General features: G+C 37.4%; 1 protein-coding gene across 2 annotated transcripts; it reads left to right on the plus strand.

Annotated features, from left to right (window-relative positions):
- The first annotated feature begins 11 nt into the window (after positions 1-11).
- On the plus strand, positions 12-20,481 carry LOC118042137 (uncharacterized). Of its 2 annotated transcripts, none has more exons than XM_035049714.2 (51): positions 12-283; positions 532-820; positions 911-1,139; positions 1,231-1,570; positions 1,672-1,785; positions 2,830-2,958; positions 3,046-3,237; positions 3,322-3,516; positions 3,727-3,864; positions 4,034-4,156; positions 4,239-4,492; positions 5,209-5,312; positions 6,003-6,097; positions 6,197-6,436; positions 7,240-7,467; positions 7,557-7,626; positions 7,731-7,798; positions 8,767-8,912; positions 9,059-9,167; positions 9,303-9,449; positions 9,579-9,626; positions 9,701-9,829; positions 9,947-10,186; positions 10,268-10,408; positions 10,491-10,576; positions 10,669-10,774; positions 11,039-11,134; positions 11,260-11,412; positions 12,715-12,894; positions 13,009-13,172; positions 13,258-13,390; positions 13,479-13,604; positions 13,950-13,994; positions 14,203-14,280; positions 14,456-14,572; positions 14,803-14,929; positions 15,011-15,111; positions 15,191-15,325; positions 15,421-15,498; positions 15,944-16,090; positions 16,171-16,302; positions 16,406-16,444; positions 16,584-16,730; positions 16,815-16,876; positions 17,903-18,056; positions 18,138-18,329; positions 18,441-18,545; positions 18,816-18,950; positions 19,408-19,644; positions 20,072-20,173; positions 20,256-20,481. In XM_035049714.2, exons 1-51 carry the CDS (start codon positions 185-187, stop codon positions 20,403-20,405), a joined length of 7,194 nt encoding a protein of 2,397 aa, XP_034905605.1. In that variant the 5' UTR covers positions 12-184; the 3' UTR covers positions 20,406-20,481. The 2 variants fall into 2 exon arrangements, with proteins under 2 accessions (XP_034905605.1, XP_073263693.1); XM_073407592.1 differs by having other exon boundaries at positions 13,276-13,390.
- The last annotated feature ends 310 nt before the right edge of the window (positions 20,482-20,791 follow it).

The following is a 20,791-nucleotide window of genomic DNA, read 5'->3' on the forward strand; positions in this document are numbered from 1 at the left end:
AATACCACACTTGTCATTTGCTCTAAAATATTACACTCAACATAAGAGAACCTCTCTTTCATCATTTCTCAGTTTGCTTTTCGTGTAAACATCTTCAGAACCACCACCTGCCTGCTTTCTCTCACTGTAAAACCAAAAAGCTTAAAAAATCCTAATTTATCTTTCACTCACCGAGTCACTCGCCATGATTGAGCTATCTTCAACAGTACCGAGTCAGATTCGGTTCCTCCTTCACTCCTTGAACGAAGCTAACGTCGATTCCGTCTTTCATGACCTCTGCCAGGTACTTTCTTTACATTGCTTTATTATCCCTAATTTTGCTATCGGTCGTTTATCTCTCTCTCTCTCTCTCTTTTAATATTTTTTTTCTAAAAACCCTAAAATTTCACGCTTTTCTTGACCGGCTATCTTTGGAACAAAATAATAAATTATTTTAAGTATGCAAGGTAATTTAGTTATTATTAGGTCACAATCGATTTTTTTTTTGTTTTTAAATTTAATTATTTTTTTGGGTGTCGTGGATTAATGCAGTTTATGGAGTATGAACTTGAAGGAAGTATTTTGACGCTCCAAACATGTTTGGATTATTTGAAGACTGACTTGAAAAACATGCATTTGGAACCTGTACTTGCATCGGTTTTCAAGTTTGTTTTGGACAAACCCAATTTCGCTACCGTGTTTTGTCAGTCTTTAAAAAGTACGGAGATCACTGAAGATTTCTTAGAGACGCTGTCCAATTTATTGAAGTTATCTGTGGCTGAGAAAATTGGCACCGGTCTCGCGCTCTCTGAATCAGAGAATGCTGATACCAGGATGTTCGGTGAGTTGTTGTTTTAATGTTTTTTTTCTTGCACTTTTTTGGGTTGGAGTTTTATTGTACATGTTATTGATGGGTTTGTTGGTTTTTCAGCTAAGAAGTTCTGTTTGGCTAAAATTGAGGAATTGTGTGCAAATCCTGTTCCAATGAACTCTGTTGAGCAAATTCAGAATATTGTTATGTTCCTCCAGCGGTCTGAGGGGCTTTCCAAGCATGTCGATAGCTTTATGCAGATGTTGTCGTTAATGCAGTCCAAAGATGTTGTCCCTTTTGTTTTAACTCCGTTGATTTCTGATGAATGGCGTGAGGCCAATTTTTTGAGGTAGTCTCTGTTCTTACCTGGCCAAATTGACTATAACTGTAAAACTCAGTGGTCTATAATACCTGCAATGCGCTTTTTTTTGTTTCTGTAGGAATATGGATCTCTTCCATGGGAGTACAGATACTGAATTTGATGCTATTTTAGCTGAAATGGAGGAGGAGATGAGCCTGGGAGATATTGTGAAAGAGTTAGGCTATGGATGCACATTTGATGTGTTGCACTGCAAAGAAATATTATCCCCTTTTCTACCACTGACAGAAGTTACCATCTCTAAGATACTTGGAACAATTGCCCGCAACCTTACCGGTCTTGAGGACAACCAGAGCACATTTTCAACGTTTGGCTTGGCTCTTGGTTGTAACATTACAACTGATCTTCCACAGTTAAGCTCATGGGACATTGATGTCCTTGTAAAGACTATCAAGCAACTTGTGAGTTCAGTTCTGTTTTTATTATCTTTTCCTTTTGCTTTAAATGTGACATTTTCTAAGAGGAGTTCCCTAAATCATTGCATATTTATGCTTTTTTACAGGCTCCTGGTACTAACTGGATTCAAGTTATTGAAAACCTGGATCATGAAGGATTTTACATACCTAATGAGGAGGCATTCTCCTTTCTGATGTCTATATATAGACAGACATGCCAGGTACATCCTCGTAATATGTGAAATACTTGCACTGGTAGAGTCGAGTCAAGATCTGTTTCTGGATATACAAGGTTTTTTGTTTTGTTTTTTGTGAATGATATTTATCTCATCAAGAAACAACCAAGCAGGGGACTAGAACCTGCTACAAAGCCCAGAAACCACTAGAAAGACAATCCTAGAATGAAGACTAAACAGTGAAGCAGATAATGATCAAATTACCGAGATCAGCAAATTTTAGGATTGTTTCAAGCCTCATGTAGAAAACTCGTATTGCACAATCTAAACTGAATCAATTGAACAATCCGAGCATCTACAACAGTGACTTGGGAGTCTTTTCCATTGAAGATCCAGACATCCCTCTCCTTCCGTACAGAATAAATGACCCCACACGAAGCAAGCCCGAGGATAACAGAAGAAAAGCACTTCTTCAAAATTCTTTCGGCATAATCAAACTCATATTGCCAATCTCCTACAGCTCTTTGAATTCCACACAATTGGAAAATAGAACTCCAAGCATCTTTAGCAAACTAGCAAGTAAAAAACAAATGATCCCATCTTCCCTCTCTTGACTGCACAGAACACATAGGGGCTCAATATTTATCCCCACTCTCACTTGTTGAACTTTAGTATAAAGCCAGTTTAGGATAGCCAGCCAAACATTGAAACTTTGTCTAGGTACATATAGAGGACCCCAAGTCAGCTTAAACAACTCAACTCTACAGTTCTCTGCTCTTATTGATCCCCACAAACTTTTGCATGTAAAGTTACCTCCAGGAGTGGGTTTCCATAAGACCCTGTCATCTTCACCATTGGAAGGAGATATAATGCCACATATAGCACTCTGAATTTTCACCATATCATCTGTTCATGGATGTGGCCACCTCCATTCCCCGTTGCTAATTACAGCTGCAACATACATGATCATCATTAACATATATGATTCTCAAGCAATATTTTTAACTAATGGCCCATGTGGGTGCCAATTATTGCTTAAACAGGGATTTTTGTTTTCTGGTTATGAATCTGTATCTTTGATATTTGCAGGATCCGTTCCCTCTCCATGCCATCTATGGGTCTCTTTGGAAGAATACTGAAGGTCAGCTATCTTTTCTGAAACATGCAGTACTGGCACCACCAGAAGTGTTCACCTTTGCCCATTCTGGAAGGCAGCTGGTATGGTGCCTTTCTACTCTTTTTTTTTGCTTCCATTCTGAGGTAATCCCTGTTCTGATAATTAAAAGTTATTTGCTATTCTTGCAGAACTATATTGATTCTTTGCATGGCCATAAGCTTCAAGTTGGGCATTCTAATCATGCGTGGGTGTGCCTTGACCTTTTGGATATGCTTTGTCAATTGGCTGAGAGGGGTCATGCTAGTTCTGTCCGATCAATGCTTGAGTATCCTCTCAAACACTGTCCAGAACTGTTGCTTCTTGGGATGTCACATATCAATGTACTTCTCTTGTTTTTTTCATGATTCTTCAAATTATATCCTACATATTTATTTGGCTGATCAATTTTACCTCTCTTATTGCAGACTGCCTACAGCCTCCTCCAATATGAAGTGTCTTTTATGGTTTTCCCTCTTATAATCAAAAGTGCTGCTGGTAGTGGTATGATGCTTTACCTCTGGCATCTGAACCCTAATCTTGTGTTGCGGGGATTTGTAGATGCTCACAATGTTGAACCAAACATCATGACTGAGATATTGGATGCTTGCCAAGAGCTAAAGGTAAATGGAGAGAATTCATGACTTGTTTTCTGTTCTATTCCATCACCTTGTGCAAAATTTTGAAGCTGCCATTTTGTGGGAACTTTTTCCATAACCATGCATTATTCTTACTGATCTAATCATTTCTGGATTCATCTTTTAGTTATGCTTCTTTGTTGCTAGTTTTGTGCATGATTAATTCTGAGCTCATATTTCTTGTTCCTTGTGCAGATTTTGTCATCGGTGTTAGACACGATTCCCTTTCCTTCTGGTATCAGATTAGCAGCCCTCGCTTCAAGAAAAGAGCTTATAGACCTTGAAAAGTGGCTGGGTAATAATTTAATTACATACAAGGATTCATTCTTCGAGGTAATGTTCAGCTGTCCTTCTAAACTCCTCATGAAGGTGCCAATAATTTTTGGTTTTGCCAAATCTTATCTCTGGGATTTTAAATGCATTTTACTATGGCTAAGTTAAGTTACGGTTTAGCGATGGAAATAGCTATACATGACATGGTGTGTATTTTCCAACTGTGCAGGAATGTCTCAAGTTTCTCAAGGAGATTCAGCCTGGTGGATCACAGGATTTTTCTGCCAAACCTATTCATCCTCAAAGTACCATTGTGAATCTTTATTCAGAGACTAGTTCATCCTTCCTGAAGGTTCTAACCTCAACACTTAATTTATTCTGGTCTTCCCCATACAATTGCATGGTGATATTCTAAATCTCTGTATACTTTTCAGGTCCTTAAAGCCCATACCAGCTTAGTTATATCTACCCAACTTTCTGAGGAAATGGAAAGGTTGCATGTAACAGTTATGGACTCTAATCCAAGGCTGCAGAATGGTAGCTCGGCAGATTCATCTACCCCTGATGGGTTTTCGGATGATGTTGAGGCAGAGGCAAACTCTTATTTCCATCAAATGTTTTCTGGTCATCTGACAATAGATTCCATGGTTCAAATGCTTGCTCGATTCAAGGAATCTTCTGTGAAAAGGTATAATGTTAATCTTTATAAAGCATTTGCTTCTTTTGGAATTTTACTACGTGTGTTTGAGATTGTGGTAGCGGTTGTGGTTCAAAGTGTTTTTCATTTAGAAATGCATAAAGATAATGTTTTTTTATTTTTTAAAAATTATTTTTGATATCAGCACATTAAAATGATATGAAAACATAAAAAAAAAATAATATTTTTTAGCAAAAAAAATAAAAAATAAAAAATTTAAGGGAACGTGGTGCAATCTACATCCCATGTCCTTAAACTTTATTAGTAATCTAATTATAATAAATGTGCCTTTATAGAGTGTTGGAAGTTAGCCGTAAAATTATACTAACCACAATAATTTTTGGTGTAGAATTATGTTTGATTCTTACTCCATGTTTTTGTTCATGCATCCTGAATTGTTTTTTTTGCATACCCTGCACACGTCTGTCCCCGCCAAGCATTTGAAATGATTGTAGTTATTTTTATTAGTGTTTTTTTTGATAGACAAGTATGAAAAATAGTTTCAATCCGGTGTTAGTGTGAAAGCTGACGATACCTTTTTGGACCTGTATCATCTAAGTTTTAGATGATTTTTGTGGTGCTCATTTGAGGGTTTTGGTGTTTGATATTTTATTTTGATGTTTATTTTTTTTTATTTTGTTTGTGGGTCCTATTAAAGACTTTTGGTTTCAGTGGTACGACTAATCACTTGTTGAAATCACTTACAGGGAACAATTGATTTTTGAGTGCATGATTGGCAATCTATTTGAAGAATATAGATTCTTCCCAAAATATCCAGAAAGGCAACTAAAAATTGCTGCTCTTCTTTTTGGTGAGCTTCATTTTAGAGGTTAAAGTTAATAGCATAGCTCATCTTTCTAGCCTTCTAGTCCAATTCCTGGTATCAAGTCACCTTGATTGGCCGTGTCTTAATAATAATGCTTAAGAGCTCAAGTTCGTGGTGCTGCTTGGACTATTTTAACTCTGCTATCATATACTTAATTGTTTTTAATCATATTGAACCTCCTTTTGCCTGTCCATGAGTTTGGAGTTTCAACATGTATTTGCTTGTCCAAAATATGGCCCCTTTGTAGAAAAATGTTATGGTATTTGATTTTTGATACGTGTAACTCACAAATGCACACCTATTTTTTTTTTTTGGTATTTTTGTATCATTCTTTCAAAAAAAATATTGTGATGAATTCTATGTAGTTTAGCTGATATAAGTTTGCATTGCAGCATATGTTTTTTATTTGATTGCATACAACTTGATTGAAGAAGTTGATTGCTTACTGCTTGAATGGAAATCCATTTATAAAACCAGATATCTATTTGCCTGTGATTGCTACTGGTATTTGCATTTTTGTAGCACGAGGCATGAAGCTGTGAATATCTGCATGACTTTGGCTTGAAGTTTCTGTACCTGCTTTAAGTAATCTTGAGATACATACTTAAGCAAATAAATGTGATTTGGAATGTATTCAGCAGATTTATGTGGTCGTGTTTTTGAATTGCATTTCAGGTTCTGTTATCAAGCACCAGCTTGTTACTCATCTCACTCTTGGGATTGCCTTGCGTGGTGTTTTAGATGCGCTTCGGAAACCTCCAGATTCCAAAGTCTGTCATCATCCCTAAGCGACATTCGACCAATCCATCCATCCATCCATCTATCTATATATGCATATATATAATGTCATGTATGACCTCTGTTTGCAGATGTTTGTGTTTGGGACCAAGGCTTTGGAGAAGTTCGTGGATCGTTTGATTGAATGGCCACAGTATTGCAATCACATCTTACAAATATCGCATCTGCGTGGCACTCATGCTGAGCTTGTTGCTTTCATTGAACGAGCACTTGCCAGGATTTCGTCAGGGCATTTGGAATCAGATGGAATTAACAATGCTTCTGCTGCTCATCACCATGGCTTGTCTCAGGCTGCCTCAGTAAATGGAGAGGTTAGGAACTGTGTTTATTTTTTTGATGCTTAGAATTTGTGCTCCTTCTTTTGTCTTATGCATTAATAACTTTAACTGGATTCATGAATGTTTGACAAGCATATCACCTGAGATGTTCCGAAGATATTTGACATAATTTTGTTTAAAATGATGGAAACTTGATACATGAAGATTTGGCAAGGGTTCCATCTAAGATATTTAGATTAAAATTCACATCAAAAGTAGTTTCTTTGATGTGGTGGAATTTTTTAAATTTTGTTATTAACCTTTGTTTTCAATCCAGAAACATATTTGCAGTAGAAGTAGCAATTGGTGATAAGTCCGTGCAATAGTGTCAGGGAGCTGGAGTTTTGGGCACACATACATGCCCATCTCTTTATTGCAAAATATATAAATCATAGCACATCTGATTCTTCTTTCATTTTATTTTCAACCATGGATTGCAACTAACATTCTCTGGATGTCTCAATGCATCAGATATCTCATAACTTTTTTCAAGGATGTTTAGTGCTCCAATTAATAGTCTGTATTTTGACTACCCTCCTAAAGAAATAAAATTAAGGTGATCGAGGACATTTTGAGCTGGTGTTCCATGTTCAGGTTAAACTTTAAATTTGCATGTTAGCACTACACTCTTGGCACCACCATCTCTGCAACTGCTTCTCACTGGGACCATTGTACCTCTAGCTCCCTGATCCTATTGCATTGTCTTATCAATACATTACTGCCTCTGTTTCAAATTTGTTTGTCTATTGAAACAGACATTTTTAGTTTTGTTCTCTAACCTTGTGTCATCATTGCAGTCAAATAGCATTAACATTCAACAGGCTGGGCAGCAGCTTTCCTCTACACTCCATCTTCAACAGAGACATGAAAGTTCTCTTGATGACCGTTTGAAAGCATCTGCTGCTCCATTTAATGAGACTAAACAATTTGCATCTGTGGCTCCATTTAATGAGAGTAAACAATTTCTATCTTCCAGTGTGCAATCTTCAGTTGCCCCTTCAAGTGATGTTTCTAGCATTCAGAAGGTAGCCTCCGCTATCAATTAATGTGATGGGGTTAATATTTGAATTTCATTCCTATAGTTCTTCATAGTATTCTCAAGTTGTGATTGCAGGGTACAGTTACTTCTTCGGCTTTGTTGTCTTCTCCTGGTTTTGTACGTCCTTCCCGAGTTACCTCCACCAGTAAGCTCATTAAATGATCATGATATTTACATTAAGCTACCATACCTTCAACTGTTTTAAATATGCTTTGGTCAGCATTATATACAAATCAATATTCAATACAGGGTTTGGCTCTGCATTGAACATCGAAACACTTATGGCTGCTGCTGAGAGAAGAGAAACACCAATAGAGGTACTATGTTTTGTTGTATTCTCACATAAGTAGTAGTATTTTCTACAGAGAATGCATGGAGGCCTATGGTAGCATTCAATTTTTTTCTCTAGAGATGTGTAGAGGCCCCTTTAAGTATGAAATTGAATACGAGCTACTGCCCTTATTTCCCCTATTAATTTTATCCATCAAGGGATTTTTTTTTACTTGCAACTACTATCCTCACACCTTATTTATGCTGATAACTTATTTGGGAAAGAAAAAGTTTCTTGGTCATTGAAGTATTAAACTTTGAATGGAGCTACCCTTTCTATTCTTTTGAAGTTAGGAAGTTTCAAAAAATTGGTATTCATTTTGAAGTCTTCAAATTCTACAGTGGCAATTTGTTTCACAAGGGGTTGAGCTGAGCCATCTATTCTAACTTTTACCATGTAATATTTCCCGAAATCTTCCTTTTCTTGTATGCTATGGGGGGCACAGCACACCATGTAATGATGAGTGTCATCTTTATTTAGCATTTGGGAAGCTTTCTTTGTATGGTTTTGCTAATAAGGTTGCTGCGTAGCAAGCCCTTAGCCTTTGTTGGATAAATAGGTGGGTGTTTCCAAGTGGGTAGAGGAGCTTTTACCCTTGCATTTGTGGCTTGGAAAGAGAATGGTCCTTGAATCTGGAATATTTCTACGTTTAAAACTAGAGAATTCTAAAAAAATTACTCTTAAAGAAGCTGTTGTGGGATATAATTTAATTTTGGTCTTCTCATGGTGTTCTGCTTGCAGGAATTTTTTCTGATGGCCTTTAACATTGCAAAGTTAATTTCTTATTAATTTCTCTGACTTATTTTGTTTTCATATTCATTCCTTATATGAAGGAGTCCTAAGCCTTTATTTGTAATTTCTTCTACTTCTCTTTCAAATAATATATTAATAAAAATAAATAATTTCATATTTTCTTTTGCGCTGTAGTTATTTGGTTTTAATTTTTGTTTACAGGCTCCAGGATCAGAGATTCATGACAAAGTATCATTCATGATTAATAATATTTCAGTTGCAAATGTTGAAGCTAAAGCAAAAGAATTTACTGAATTACTAAAGGAGCAGTACTATCCCTGGTTTGCACAGTACATGGTCATGAAAAGGTCAGAGCCCTCTCCCCATTTTCCTTTCCCAATTCTTTAGTTCGTGTAAACGTTTCTATGCATTTTTATCTCTATTTTTAAGTAATATGTTAATTATTTGTGTTGTTTCCTCTTCCTTATTGGTCTTGGTTAATGTTTTCATTCAGAGCAAGCATTGAGCCCAATTTTCATGATTTGTACTTGAAGTTCCTTGATAAAGTTAATTCAAAGGCTTTAAATAAGGAGATTGTCCAAGCCTCGTATGAAAACTGCAAGGTTTGTGTCATGATGTGTACTTTGTGCTCTGGACATTGTTAAGCAACTTCATTTTCTGAAAATCAAGTAGCATGAATAAGTCCTTTTCAGTTTAAAAGTAGAATAGATAAGTATTACCTTTTGTTCTGTTTTCAGGTTCTTTTGGGATCAGAGCTTATAAAATCTAGTTCAGAAGAGCGTTCATTGCTTAAAAATTTGGGAAGCTGGCTTGGGAAATTAACTATTGGAAGGAACCAAGTTCTGAGGGCACGTGAGATAGATCCCAAGTCTTTGATCATGGAGGTGATTCTTTTAGATGGAGAAGTGGTGTTCTTCAATAATAACAAGTCTCATTAGATTTTTCTTTTTCATCTTTATTTTTTATCAATTAAGAATCATATATTCACTTGAGTTAATCTTGTCGTTGGGCAGGCATATGAGAAGGGATTGATGATTGCAGTTATACCATTTACATCCAAGGTACACATGTTGACAATTTGAATGTCTCTGAATTTGGTTGCTGTATAATTCTCACAGTCTGTTACTTGCTGCAGGTTCTAGAGCCTTGCCAAAACAGTCTAGCATACCAACCCCCTAATCCTTGGACTATGGGCATTCTTGGATTGCTGGCTGAGATCTACTCAATGCCGAACTTGAAAATGAACCTCAAATTTGACATAGAGGTATTGGAATACAATCAGTACTTGCCAACTGCATGTACATTTTGTTTTGTTATAGAAGCCCTACTATGATGATGCTGTTTTTGGTTGTTTGTCAATAATATTCTTTTGGCACTTCAGGTCTTGTTCAAGAACCTTGGTGTTGATATGAAGGACATAGCACCAACTTCTCTTCTTAAGGACCGGAAAAGGGAAATCGAAGGGAATCCTGATTTTTCCAATAAAGATGTAGGAGCATCCCAACCACAGATGCTTCCAGAAGTTAAATCTGGAATTATATCTCCCCTAAATCATGTTGAGCTACCACTTGAGGTTGCAGGCCCACCTAATTCTGGCGTTCATACTCATATGCTATCTCAGGTTTGTGTGCATTTGGTTTTCTATTTTTTTCTAAGCAGCTGTTGATATGTTTCTGAGGTTTAATCTGCTTGGTGTCTTAAGTACACCTCTCCTGTCCATCTTTCTTCTGGTACATTGATGGAGGATGAAAAACTAGCTGCATTAGGCTTGTCTGATCAGCTCCCTTCTGCACAAGGACTATTCCAAGCTACTCCATCCCAGTCAACCTTTCCGGCTAGTCAGGTGCATTGAAGTTCATATGCTGTTACTCTGACAATGGACTGACTTATTTGTCTCTAATTTACAAGTTCTCTGGTGTTTGCAGCTTCCCACAGCAATACCTAACATTGGAACTCATGTTATTATCAATCAGAAGTTAAATTCTTGGGGCTTAAATGTGCATTTTCAAAGGTTCAAACTGTTTCTACATTATTCTCATCATGCTTTATAGTTACTTTGTTTCGTGTTTGTCTGATAGTCTTTATCTCATTAACAATTTACAGACTGGTTCCTGCTGTAATGGACAGAGCCATCAAAGATATTGTGTCTGGTATTGTTCAGAGAAGTGTTTCTATTGCAACACAGACAACAAAAGAGCTTGTTTTGAAGGTTTGGACGTTGACTTAAACAAAGAATTTAGTGCCATATATAACGGGGTGTGCTGTATCTATCTTGGCAGCAAGCTCCACAGGCGCTGTCATCTCATCTTGATCAAAATTCTCTTTTCTTCGGTTGCTAACACATTTATATTTTGTCTCTTAACCATAGCATTTTATCTGGAATCAAATATATCCACGTGTTTTAGAAACTTTTAACATTGTTATTTCTCAGACATGTTCTAATGCCTTCCAATCATGTCTTACTCAATTATAGGATTATGCCATGGAATCCGATGAAACACGAATATATAATGCAGCGCACTTAATGGTTGCCAGTTTGGCTGGAAGCTTAGCTCATGTCACATGCAAGGTTTTTTCTGTCACAGAACTTCGTAGCTCTTCTTTCTCCTTTGTTTATTTGGAACTTGAAGCGAGATCATTTTATTTGATATTCTTTTTTCTCAGTACAATAAATTGGTGTTCTCTGTTTGCCAGGAGCCATTACGTAGTTCAATATCAAGTCAGCTAAGGAATTCAGTTCAGGGTTTCTCCTTAACAAGTGAAATTCTGGAGCATGCTGTGCAACTTGTTACTAATGATAACCTTGATCTTGGGTGTGCAGTGATTGAACAAGCTGCTACTGATAAGGTTCTGGTTTTAGCTTTGATATACACCTACGTCATTAACCTCTTCTTAGTTTGGGGGTGTTTTTATTCTTGAGTAATGTGGCGTGCATATAATTTATATATCATGTCTATACTAGTTAATGATTTTGGCTCTCCCCCATTTGTGGTGCTCATGTCAAGATCCCAGTAGTAATTTAGAGTAGGCAAGGGTTAGTTAAGGTGTTCCTTGGAAGCACCTGTTTGTTGGTGTTGGATGAAGAGCCTGACATGTATCATTGACTATGTTGCTTGGACTTGGGCATGTGCAACAGGTGTGATCCAAGTGTAAAAACCGGTAAATTTTAAATTTTAGGAAATGATGACTCGGCATTGTCCAAAATTTGGAAATGAACAAGGGAATGTGTTAACCATGAATATCCACATATTGATCAAGTTTTAGAATATTGGATTTTCTGCTTACCAGCAATAGACTCATTTTGAATTGGGCATTGTTTACACTAGGGCTGTATTTATTCAGGTTAGTTCAAAACTGTTGCAACTCCTTCATTATAAAATCATGCTTTAAAGATTGGGCAATTTGAATACACAAAATGGTTGGCTTTGTCATCCTTGGTTTAAATGCTACTGTTTTGCTCACTCTTTACTGCTGTCTGAAAAACCCTCTTTGTTATTTAGTATCTTGCCCCCCCCCCTCTCTCTCAATGCCTACAGCATTCTCTTTTGTCTCTGCCATCAAGATTTATAAGCTGCTTGTTGTTGGTGTCTCCCAATTTACTTGCATCATGTCAACACAGATGTGACTGGACAAAGTGGAGTCCTTGCAACATATCATGGCTGTATATGAAGTTACTCTGGGAGAGTAGGATATATTAGACCTTTTTTTAGGGGCACTAAACAGTTAATTGGATGGAATTAAAATCCTGAATCTTAAAAATTATTCACATTTGAGGAAATTGTGGTATCGGGTGGTCCTTTTGGTTTCCATATGGAACTTTGCTTCTATGACACTTTCAGGAGTGTTTTTAGCTAATTTTCAGTAGAATTTAAGTTCTAGTTTGTAAGGTTTTTGCTTTGGTATTGTTTGTTGTTGGCTAATGTTCTCTATTCTTGGCTGGTTGCTTATCCTCGTCCAGTCATTATTTTCATTCTAGTTATGTGTTTTCTTGTGTTGAGAAAGAACCAAACATGGTATGCAGGAAATCAATATTAGTTTGGGCTTGTTCTCGTAAATAATATGAAAAAACCATCACGAAATAGCTCTACACTATCTGATCAAAGATGTGGTAGATTAATGTAGTCCTCTTGTAACGGGTGTTTCATGCAGGCCATACAAACCATTGACACGGAAATAGCTCAACAACTTCAAAGAAGGAAGCATAGAGATGGTGTTGGTCCAGCATTTTTTGATGCAAACATGTACACCCAAAGTTCTATGGGTGTTGTACCTGAGGCCCTTCGCCCGAAGCCTGGTCACTTGACTGTCTCTCAACAGCGAGTTTATGAGGTAAATGCCTGTTGATCTCTTCCGTATGGTATGTGTGGTTCTCAGAAAGAAAGCACTTAAAAGTTAATAATTCCCTCCCTGAACTCCCTCCTTCCTTTCCCCTATTGTATGCAGGATTTTGTTCGGCTTCCATGGCAAAACCAATCTAGCCAGAGCTCAAATGTCATTCCTACGGGTTCTGCTTCTTCTGGTGCTACTGGTCCTGCTAGTGCATACGGTTCAGTTTCATTGGATGTGGCTTCAGAAGCTATTGAATCTAATTCAGCTGCACTTCTTAGGTGTTCTATGGTTATTTACTTGATATTTCTGGTTTTTCAAAATTTTGAATGCTGAAGTTTCAAAATTCTGCATTTTATGTTTCAGTGCTGCTTCAATTCATAGTGCGACGGCTGATGGTGTTATCCAACAAAGTTTTGAAAACAATTCCACCAGTGCTTCAATTTCAGCTACCACTTCCTCTGAACTTATTTCAGTGGAATCCTCAGATGTTGTAAAGGTTGGAAGAAATTTTGCTACTTCTGTTTCAACATGGTTGGGGCCTTTTTTTTTTTTTTTTCAAATTTGTGGTACCTTTTTGTCTGAAGGAAGCGGGAGTTTCTTCTCAACCATCATCTTCTTCAGTTGCTTCTGAGCGTGTTGGGAGTAGCATTGCAGATGCTTCATTGAACACTAGGGATGCGTTGGACAAGTACCAGATTATTGCGCAGAAGGTTTGTTTGAATCCTTTTGCTTGTGTCTAAATTGCCACATCCATTTTATTGATTGTTATGTTTCAGAGCAAGTGGTTAGTTGTATGCCTAGGCATGTTTGTTTTTATGTAAGATGCACCCATCCTTTCTTTCGGACATGGTTTTGGGAGAAGAATATATATATGCACCCAGGTCAAATGTTTTATCTTCCCAATTAGGCTAAGAGGGATAGGGAATGCATTTGTAACCAGAGGCCTCTGTGATGTCATTGTTGCAAAGATGTTTGATCTTGCATGTACTTGTTTTAGTTGTTGCACTGAAAAAGGTTATATTCTTCTGCTGATATCCCATCTTATATGGTTGCAGTTGGAGACTTTGGTGACTAGTGATTCTAGAGAAGCTGAAATCCAGGTACTGCTTTTTTCCATTCCTTTTGGTATGTGTTGCTACCAAATCACACATTCTTGACTGCCATCTAATTTTGTATCCTTTTACACTATCTGTTGATATGGTTCTGAATTATATTCTTCTGACCACACCTAGTTTTCTTACATCTCTTATTGTTTTTATGTGAATTTGAGTTTGGTCATCTAAAATATAACTGTCCTTTTGGTGTCAGGGGTTAGTTGCAGAGGTTCCTGAAATCATAAGTAGATGTGTCAGTCGAGATGAGGCTGCCTTGGCTGTAGCACAAAAGGTTTTCATTGACTACTTATGATATTTTCTATTGTCTGGCTATAGTGGTTGCTGGCTTGCTGCTTCTTGTTCACTAATGATTTCTTCTGGCTGTTCTAATATCCATTGAACTAAACAATTGCTCATAGTTTTTTTCTATGTTTTTCATGAGTTGAGTTTTTCTAATTGTCATACAGGTTTTCAAGGGTTTATATGAGAATGCATCAAACAGTTTTCACGTTAATGCCTGCCTTGCTATTCTGGCTGCTATTCGTGATGTGTGCAAGCTTGTGGTTAAAGAACTCACTAGCTGGGTATGCCTTACTGACTTTTTACATATTAAGTTATGCATGACATTCTCTAGCTCTGTTGTATCATAGTCATGAATTTTGGTAGCAGAGCGAGTTCAGTGTCCAGATGCAGTAACTTATATTCTTCATCTTTAATTCAAACGATAACAAGTTTTTCTTGTCTTGATCTTGTTTAATTGTTCTTCTATTTGCATTTATGGATGTTAATTACACCAGTTTTCTAACTTTTACAGGTGATTTACTCAGACGAGGAGCGAAAGTTCAATAAAGATATTACCCTTGGCCTTATGCGTAGTGAATTGCTCAACCTTGCAGAGTACAATGTTCATATGGCGAAACTCATTGATGGGGGAAGGAATAGTACGTCTAGGGAATTCTTATTGTATAATGGGTAGACAGTATCGCACTTGATTTGATTAACTAATTCCATAAAATGAACAGAGGCTGCAACGGACTTCGCTGTTTCCCTCATCCAAGCTTTGATTGTTGAAGAATCCAGTGTCATCTCTGAACTCCACAATCTTGTCGATGCTCTGGCCAAGGTTGTATTCTTAGATCTTTATGTTAGGAGTTCATTATACACTGTTTTGTTTGACTTTTCTTGGTGGTTCTGACTTGCAGCTAGCCGCAAAACCTGGATCTTCCGAGTCATTACAACAGCTTATTGAGATTGCTAGGAATCCTGGTGTCAATGCAGCTACTCTAACTAGTCCAGCTCTTGGAAAGGAGGACAAGACAAGACAGTCTAGAGACAAAGTCAGTGGGGATTGCATGGTTTATACATCACTCCCCTTTGTGCTTGGTCTGATTCTTGAACTTCATACTCTGTTTTTTTTTTTTTTTGGAAACAGCCTTCCAATCAGTTGATAGCTAGCAGGGAAGATTATAGCAACACTGAACCTGTGGAACCGGATGGTTTTCATGAGCAGGTATCGGGAGCTCAAATACTTTAATGAGGAGTTTAGGGCTCTTAGATTTTTCTCTAATTGGCATCTGCAAGCAGTTTTTTTTTTTTTCCTTACTTTACCTGGGGAAGTCTATTGCTTTGTTAGCTTGCTGTAATTGCTGAAACCTGACAGCGATGCCACTTGCTGTCTGAGATTGATCAAAGTGTTTTGAGCTTCTCTAAGGTCATTTCTTGGAAGATACATTGAGATTTTACGGGACCATGTGATCTTCTTATTGGTAAAAGGATTTTTAGAATACATTGATCTCTCTGAACCACTCTTATGCAACACAAACATCACTTAATGATGACATGTATCTCCATTGTGTTGTCTTTGTTTTGCTTTAATAGTTGGCAAGTGTGTGTGGAAATTCTTAATGCTTTTTCTGGTATTTTTCAGATGTTTATAATGTTCTTGTGAAATGTAGGTTTCCATTCTTTTTGCGGAATGGTATCGGATATGTGAACTTCCTGGTGCAAATGATGCAGCTTCTGCCCAGTACATCTTGCAGCTGCATCGAAATGGATTGCTGAAGGGGGACGAGATGACAGATCGCTTTTTTCGCGTACTCATGGTACTTTTCCTTTCCTTTTAACTTATATTTCAGGGATAATGTTCAAGATGCAATTTTATAATTTCTACAAAATATTTCAGGAGCTCTCTGTTGCACACTGCTTGTCCTCTGAGGTGATCAATTCCAGTGTACTGCAATCACCTCATCAAATGCAGAATCTCTCCTTCCTTGTTATTGATATCTATGCAAAATTGGTCATTGCAATCCTAAAGGTAAGCTTTTATGCTAATTAACAGCATTGTACTGCTGTTTCTTTGATCTTGTATTTAGTTTATGATGCTGTAACATCTTTCGTTTTATACTTCGTCTCATCAGGTGGAGCAGGGATCAAGTAAACTCTTTCCTTTGTCAAAGGTAAATCTTATCCATAGGGGCTTGCATTTTTCAGTTACATCAAGATCATTAGAATTTTATCTTGGAGCAAAATCACTACCATTGCTCTGTTTCTTCGTAGACTTTTATATTGTTCCTGATATTTATGGTATTTCAACAGATCTTGTCCATCACTGTGAAATTCATACAAAAGGATTCAGAGGACAAGAAAAATTCTTTTAATGCAAGACCATATTTCAGATTGTTTATAAGTTGGCTTCAAGATCTCCTTTCCCCAGAGCCTGTTGTCGATGGTGTAAACTTTCAGGTATTGCTTATGTGGACTCCTCAGACATCATTGTGCCTAATCAAAGAAGCATATGCTCACTGATGTTAATTGCACATGCTACAGATCTTGACAGCCTTTGCTGGTGCATTCCACAATCTGCAGCCCCTTAAAGTTCCTGGTTTCAGGTCTGTATCATGAACTGTGCAACTACTAGCTAATACTATTTGATAAGATCGTAGACAATATAACAATATCCTGAAAGGTACATTGAGCTCCTTTTTGTAAAGTAGCTGGCATAAAAGAAGGCATCCATAACAGAAGTATATAGGTTGGAGACCATGGTTTAAAGTAGGATACAAGAATACAATTTTGCTAACTTGCTAGATGCCTTGTTCAGTTACACCCTCTTAACATACTGGGAAGGTTGTGTAAAATTGTTCTTTTCTGGTCCTTATGTTTAGGCTTGTTCCGTGATAACAGACTTCTTTATTTGCATCTAGACCATTCTCAGTTTTTGACCATCTTCAATGATCCTTTCAGTTCTTGATTTAACAAGAGTATACCTTTCCTTCCTCCTTCGAAACAGAAACAAAGGGAGGAAACAGATCTCAAAGTTGACCCTAGGGAAAAATTCCATTACTAAAATCATGAGTTGGGAAGTGATGTTTTCAAGAAAGACAGTAGCCACCTATAATTACATGCAAGGAAGTTTCTTTCTGAATTTCTAATATTGATGGTAGTGAATCCAGCATATCATGGTGAGCGATCTTGTATAATGTTTCACTGATATGAGGAATGCAGTTTCAATACTGTCGATAAATTGGATTTTCAAAGTCCTGTCGATAAATGCTGTGGTTTTCTTAACTGGTGTAGAAAGTTCTGTCAGGTTTTTTCCCTGGTGATAAAGAACAAGTGTCAACAATGTTTGAGGTACAATGTTGATGGTAGATAATAAATGCTCATACCACGTTTTTACAAGCTTCCAATGTTATGCAATACATGGGAAGAACCAAATTTTTGTGATGTGCATTGTTCCCCACTCCATTCACAGCTAGGATTCTTTTAACTTACGAGCAAAGAGATCGAGTTCTTCATCTGTCATGCTTGTTGTGCCATAGATTTTATCTATTCAGAGTTGGCAATTTACATTCAGAATGTACCTTTTCCCTTGCCTTTCATGCATCACTTATTTGGTCAAAATGATTCTGCAGCTATGTATGGCTCTCATTGGTGAGTCATAGGAGTTTCATGCCAAGATTGCTCATAGGAAATGCACAGAAGGGCTGGCCCTATGTTCAGCGGTTGCTGGTAGACTTGTTTCAGTTCCTGGAGCCCTATTTGAGGAATGCTGAGCTGGCAGTGCCAGTATGTCACTTGCATTCAACCCATTTCTTGCAGCTCATCGTTAACTTAATATGATGTGTCTGATCTAGTTCCTTTTTGTAGGTTCACTTGCTATATAAAGGTACACTTAGGGTGCTTTTGGTGCTGCTACATGATTTCCCTGAGTTCCTTTGTGATTACCATTTCACTTTCTGTGATGTGATTCCTCCAAGCTGCATACAAATGCGTAATATTATTCTTAGTGCTTTCCCCCTCAATATGAGGCTTCCAGATCCATCGACTCCCAACTTAAAGGTCTGTTATTTTTATTCAATAATCAATTACTTATCTAACAAATCCTGTCGTGACTTTCATGGTTGTGTAATTTGATCTCGGAGGGTATGGTTCTTTGTTTAAATTTTTCAGATTGATTTGCTTCCGGAAATTAGGGAACCTCCTCACATTCTCTCCGAGGTTGATGCAGCTCTTAAAGTAAAGCAGATGAAAGCTGATGTAGATGAGTATCTCAAGGTATTTTCTGTTTGCCCTCTCTATGCTACAGTTTGATGTTTTCTCTTGGTTCTTGAACTACATAAAAACACTCGTGTTTCTTCATATACATCCATTAGCTTTATCACTTGCTGTAATCATTTGTGCTTGACAATTTTTGTTCTATTTCCCACACTACACACCATTATAAGCATTCACATCCTGACCTGCCGCATATTGTTTTGATATCATCCTTGTTAGTTTTTAATTTGAATAGAACTTCTTAGTTATTTAATTTGAATCTGTCCGCAGACTAGGCAACAGGGTTCTTCATTCCTGACTGAATTGAAGCAGAGATTGCTCCTTTCACCTAGTGAAGCTGCATCTGCCGGAACCCGTTATAATGTACCGTTGATCAACTCCCTTGTCCTTTATGCTGGAATGCAGGTAACATGTATTCTGTTAGCCATTTTCTTCATGCGTTGTCCTCTTGTTGTCTCGCGGACTATCTGCTGTTACCTATGTTTGTACAGTATGGTGTTTTTCTGTGTTTGTACGTCTGGAATTGTAGCCTCGTTTTTGTTTTTACCATATGGATTGTTAATGTTAGTTTCTCTTACCGTGAGAGAATTTTCCTAATGCACAAGATGATAGCATACTAAGAAAATGATCTAAATACCTTGAGAGAATGCTTGCATTTCTTTCCCTGCTGATGCCCTTTATTGACATTTTTGTTCTGTTTAGATTCTGAAGTTTGGTTGATTTTTAGTTTAGTCAGGTGGAATTCCATACGCAAAGGGATAGGCGGCAAAACAATGGATTCTTATCTTTATCTCTTCATTTTCTTTTTTTCTTTTTTTTTTTAAAAAAAAACTGGCTTCACTGAAGTTCTATTGTTATATAGGCCATCCAGCAGCTGCAGGCAAGAACATCTCATGGACAATCGGCAGGAAATACTGTTCCTTTAGCTGTATTTTTGGTGGATGCTGCTTTAGATATCTACCAGATGCTTATACTGGACCTAGACACAGAAGGCCGATACCTCTTTCTAAATGCTGTTGCTAATCAACTGCGCTATCCAAATAACCACACACATTACTTCTCCTTTGTTTTGCTTTACTTATTTGCTGAATCAAACCAGGTAAAATATGGTTTTTGTTTGGTTTTTGCTGCTGCAAATGTGTCTTCTATCTTGTCCTGTCACATCTATCTAGTTTCTGAAAAGTACACCTCCAAATCACGGAATCTAGTTGTATAACTTGGTAAGTGGCACTTAAAATTTGAATCAGGGTCTATTATGGATTTTTAATTCCAAAGATGTACTCGTAGTTGTGAGATATCTCTGGCACCCTCTTGATAATAACCCCTTGTAATCTAAAATCAAGGAGAGTGCTTTCATGAGAGGTATTTTGGTGGATATCTGATGAGGGCACTTGAAAGGCCTCTTTTCCAGATTTCAGGAATCTATGAAATAGGCTTTTTCAGTTTTGATGAATTAAATGATTTATTTAGTTACTTTGGTGGCATCAAATGCCTGTGTTCATTACTTCGGTTTTTGCCGTCATCAGGAAATTATCCAAGAGCAGATTACAAGAGTTCTTTTGGAACGTCTAATTGTTAATCGACCGCATCCGTGGGGCCTTCTGATTACTTTCATCGAGCTCATCAAGGTGATCACTCTTTAGAATATTGCATTGCGTGATCTGAATTAACTGCAGGTTTATCATGTAGATTTCTTTGTGTATTTTGCAGAACCCTAGATACAACTTTTGGAATCGATCATTCATAAGGTGCGCACCGGAGATAGAGAAACTATTTGAGTCAGTTGCTAGATCATGCGGGGGCTTGAAGCCCATGGATGACAGCATGGTCTCTGGTTGGGTTTCTGAGAGCGCACATTGAAGATTTGCTTGACATCCCTGTCCGATTTGGGCGCCGGCGCCCCTTGAAGTCTACAAATCATGTAAGGGCACCACTTGAAGTTGCGCGACTGGATTATTTTGGCCACATTTCGAAAACCCTAATTCGTACCTGATTTTACCGAGTTGAATCATCTGTACCTGGATGAGCTTGGATTCTTTCGTAGCTATTGCTATTTTTTTTTTAATGTAGATTTGCTTGAACTTTGCTATCATATTAGAGTGTGCTACCACGAGAAAGACAGCAAAAACAACCACCACAAAATTTCACCAAGGAGAATCGCAGCACCAAACTCAAATTCAGAATTTTATAACCTAATATTTTTTATAATTAAAACTAATATTACCGCTCTTCTAAGCTGTTTAACA

The sequence above is a fragment of the Populus alba genome, chromosome 2, assembly GCF_005239225.2.
Source record: "Populus alba chromosome 2, ASM523922v2, whole genome shotgun sequence".
NCBI classification, from domain to species: Eukaryota; Viridiplantae; Streptophyta; class Magnoliopsida; order Malpighiales; family Salicaceae; genus Populus; species Populus alba.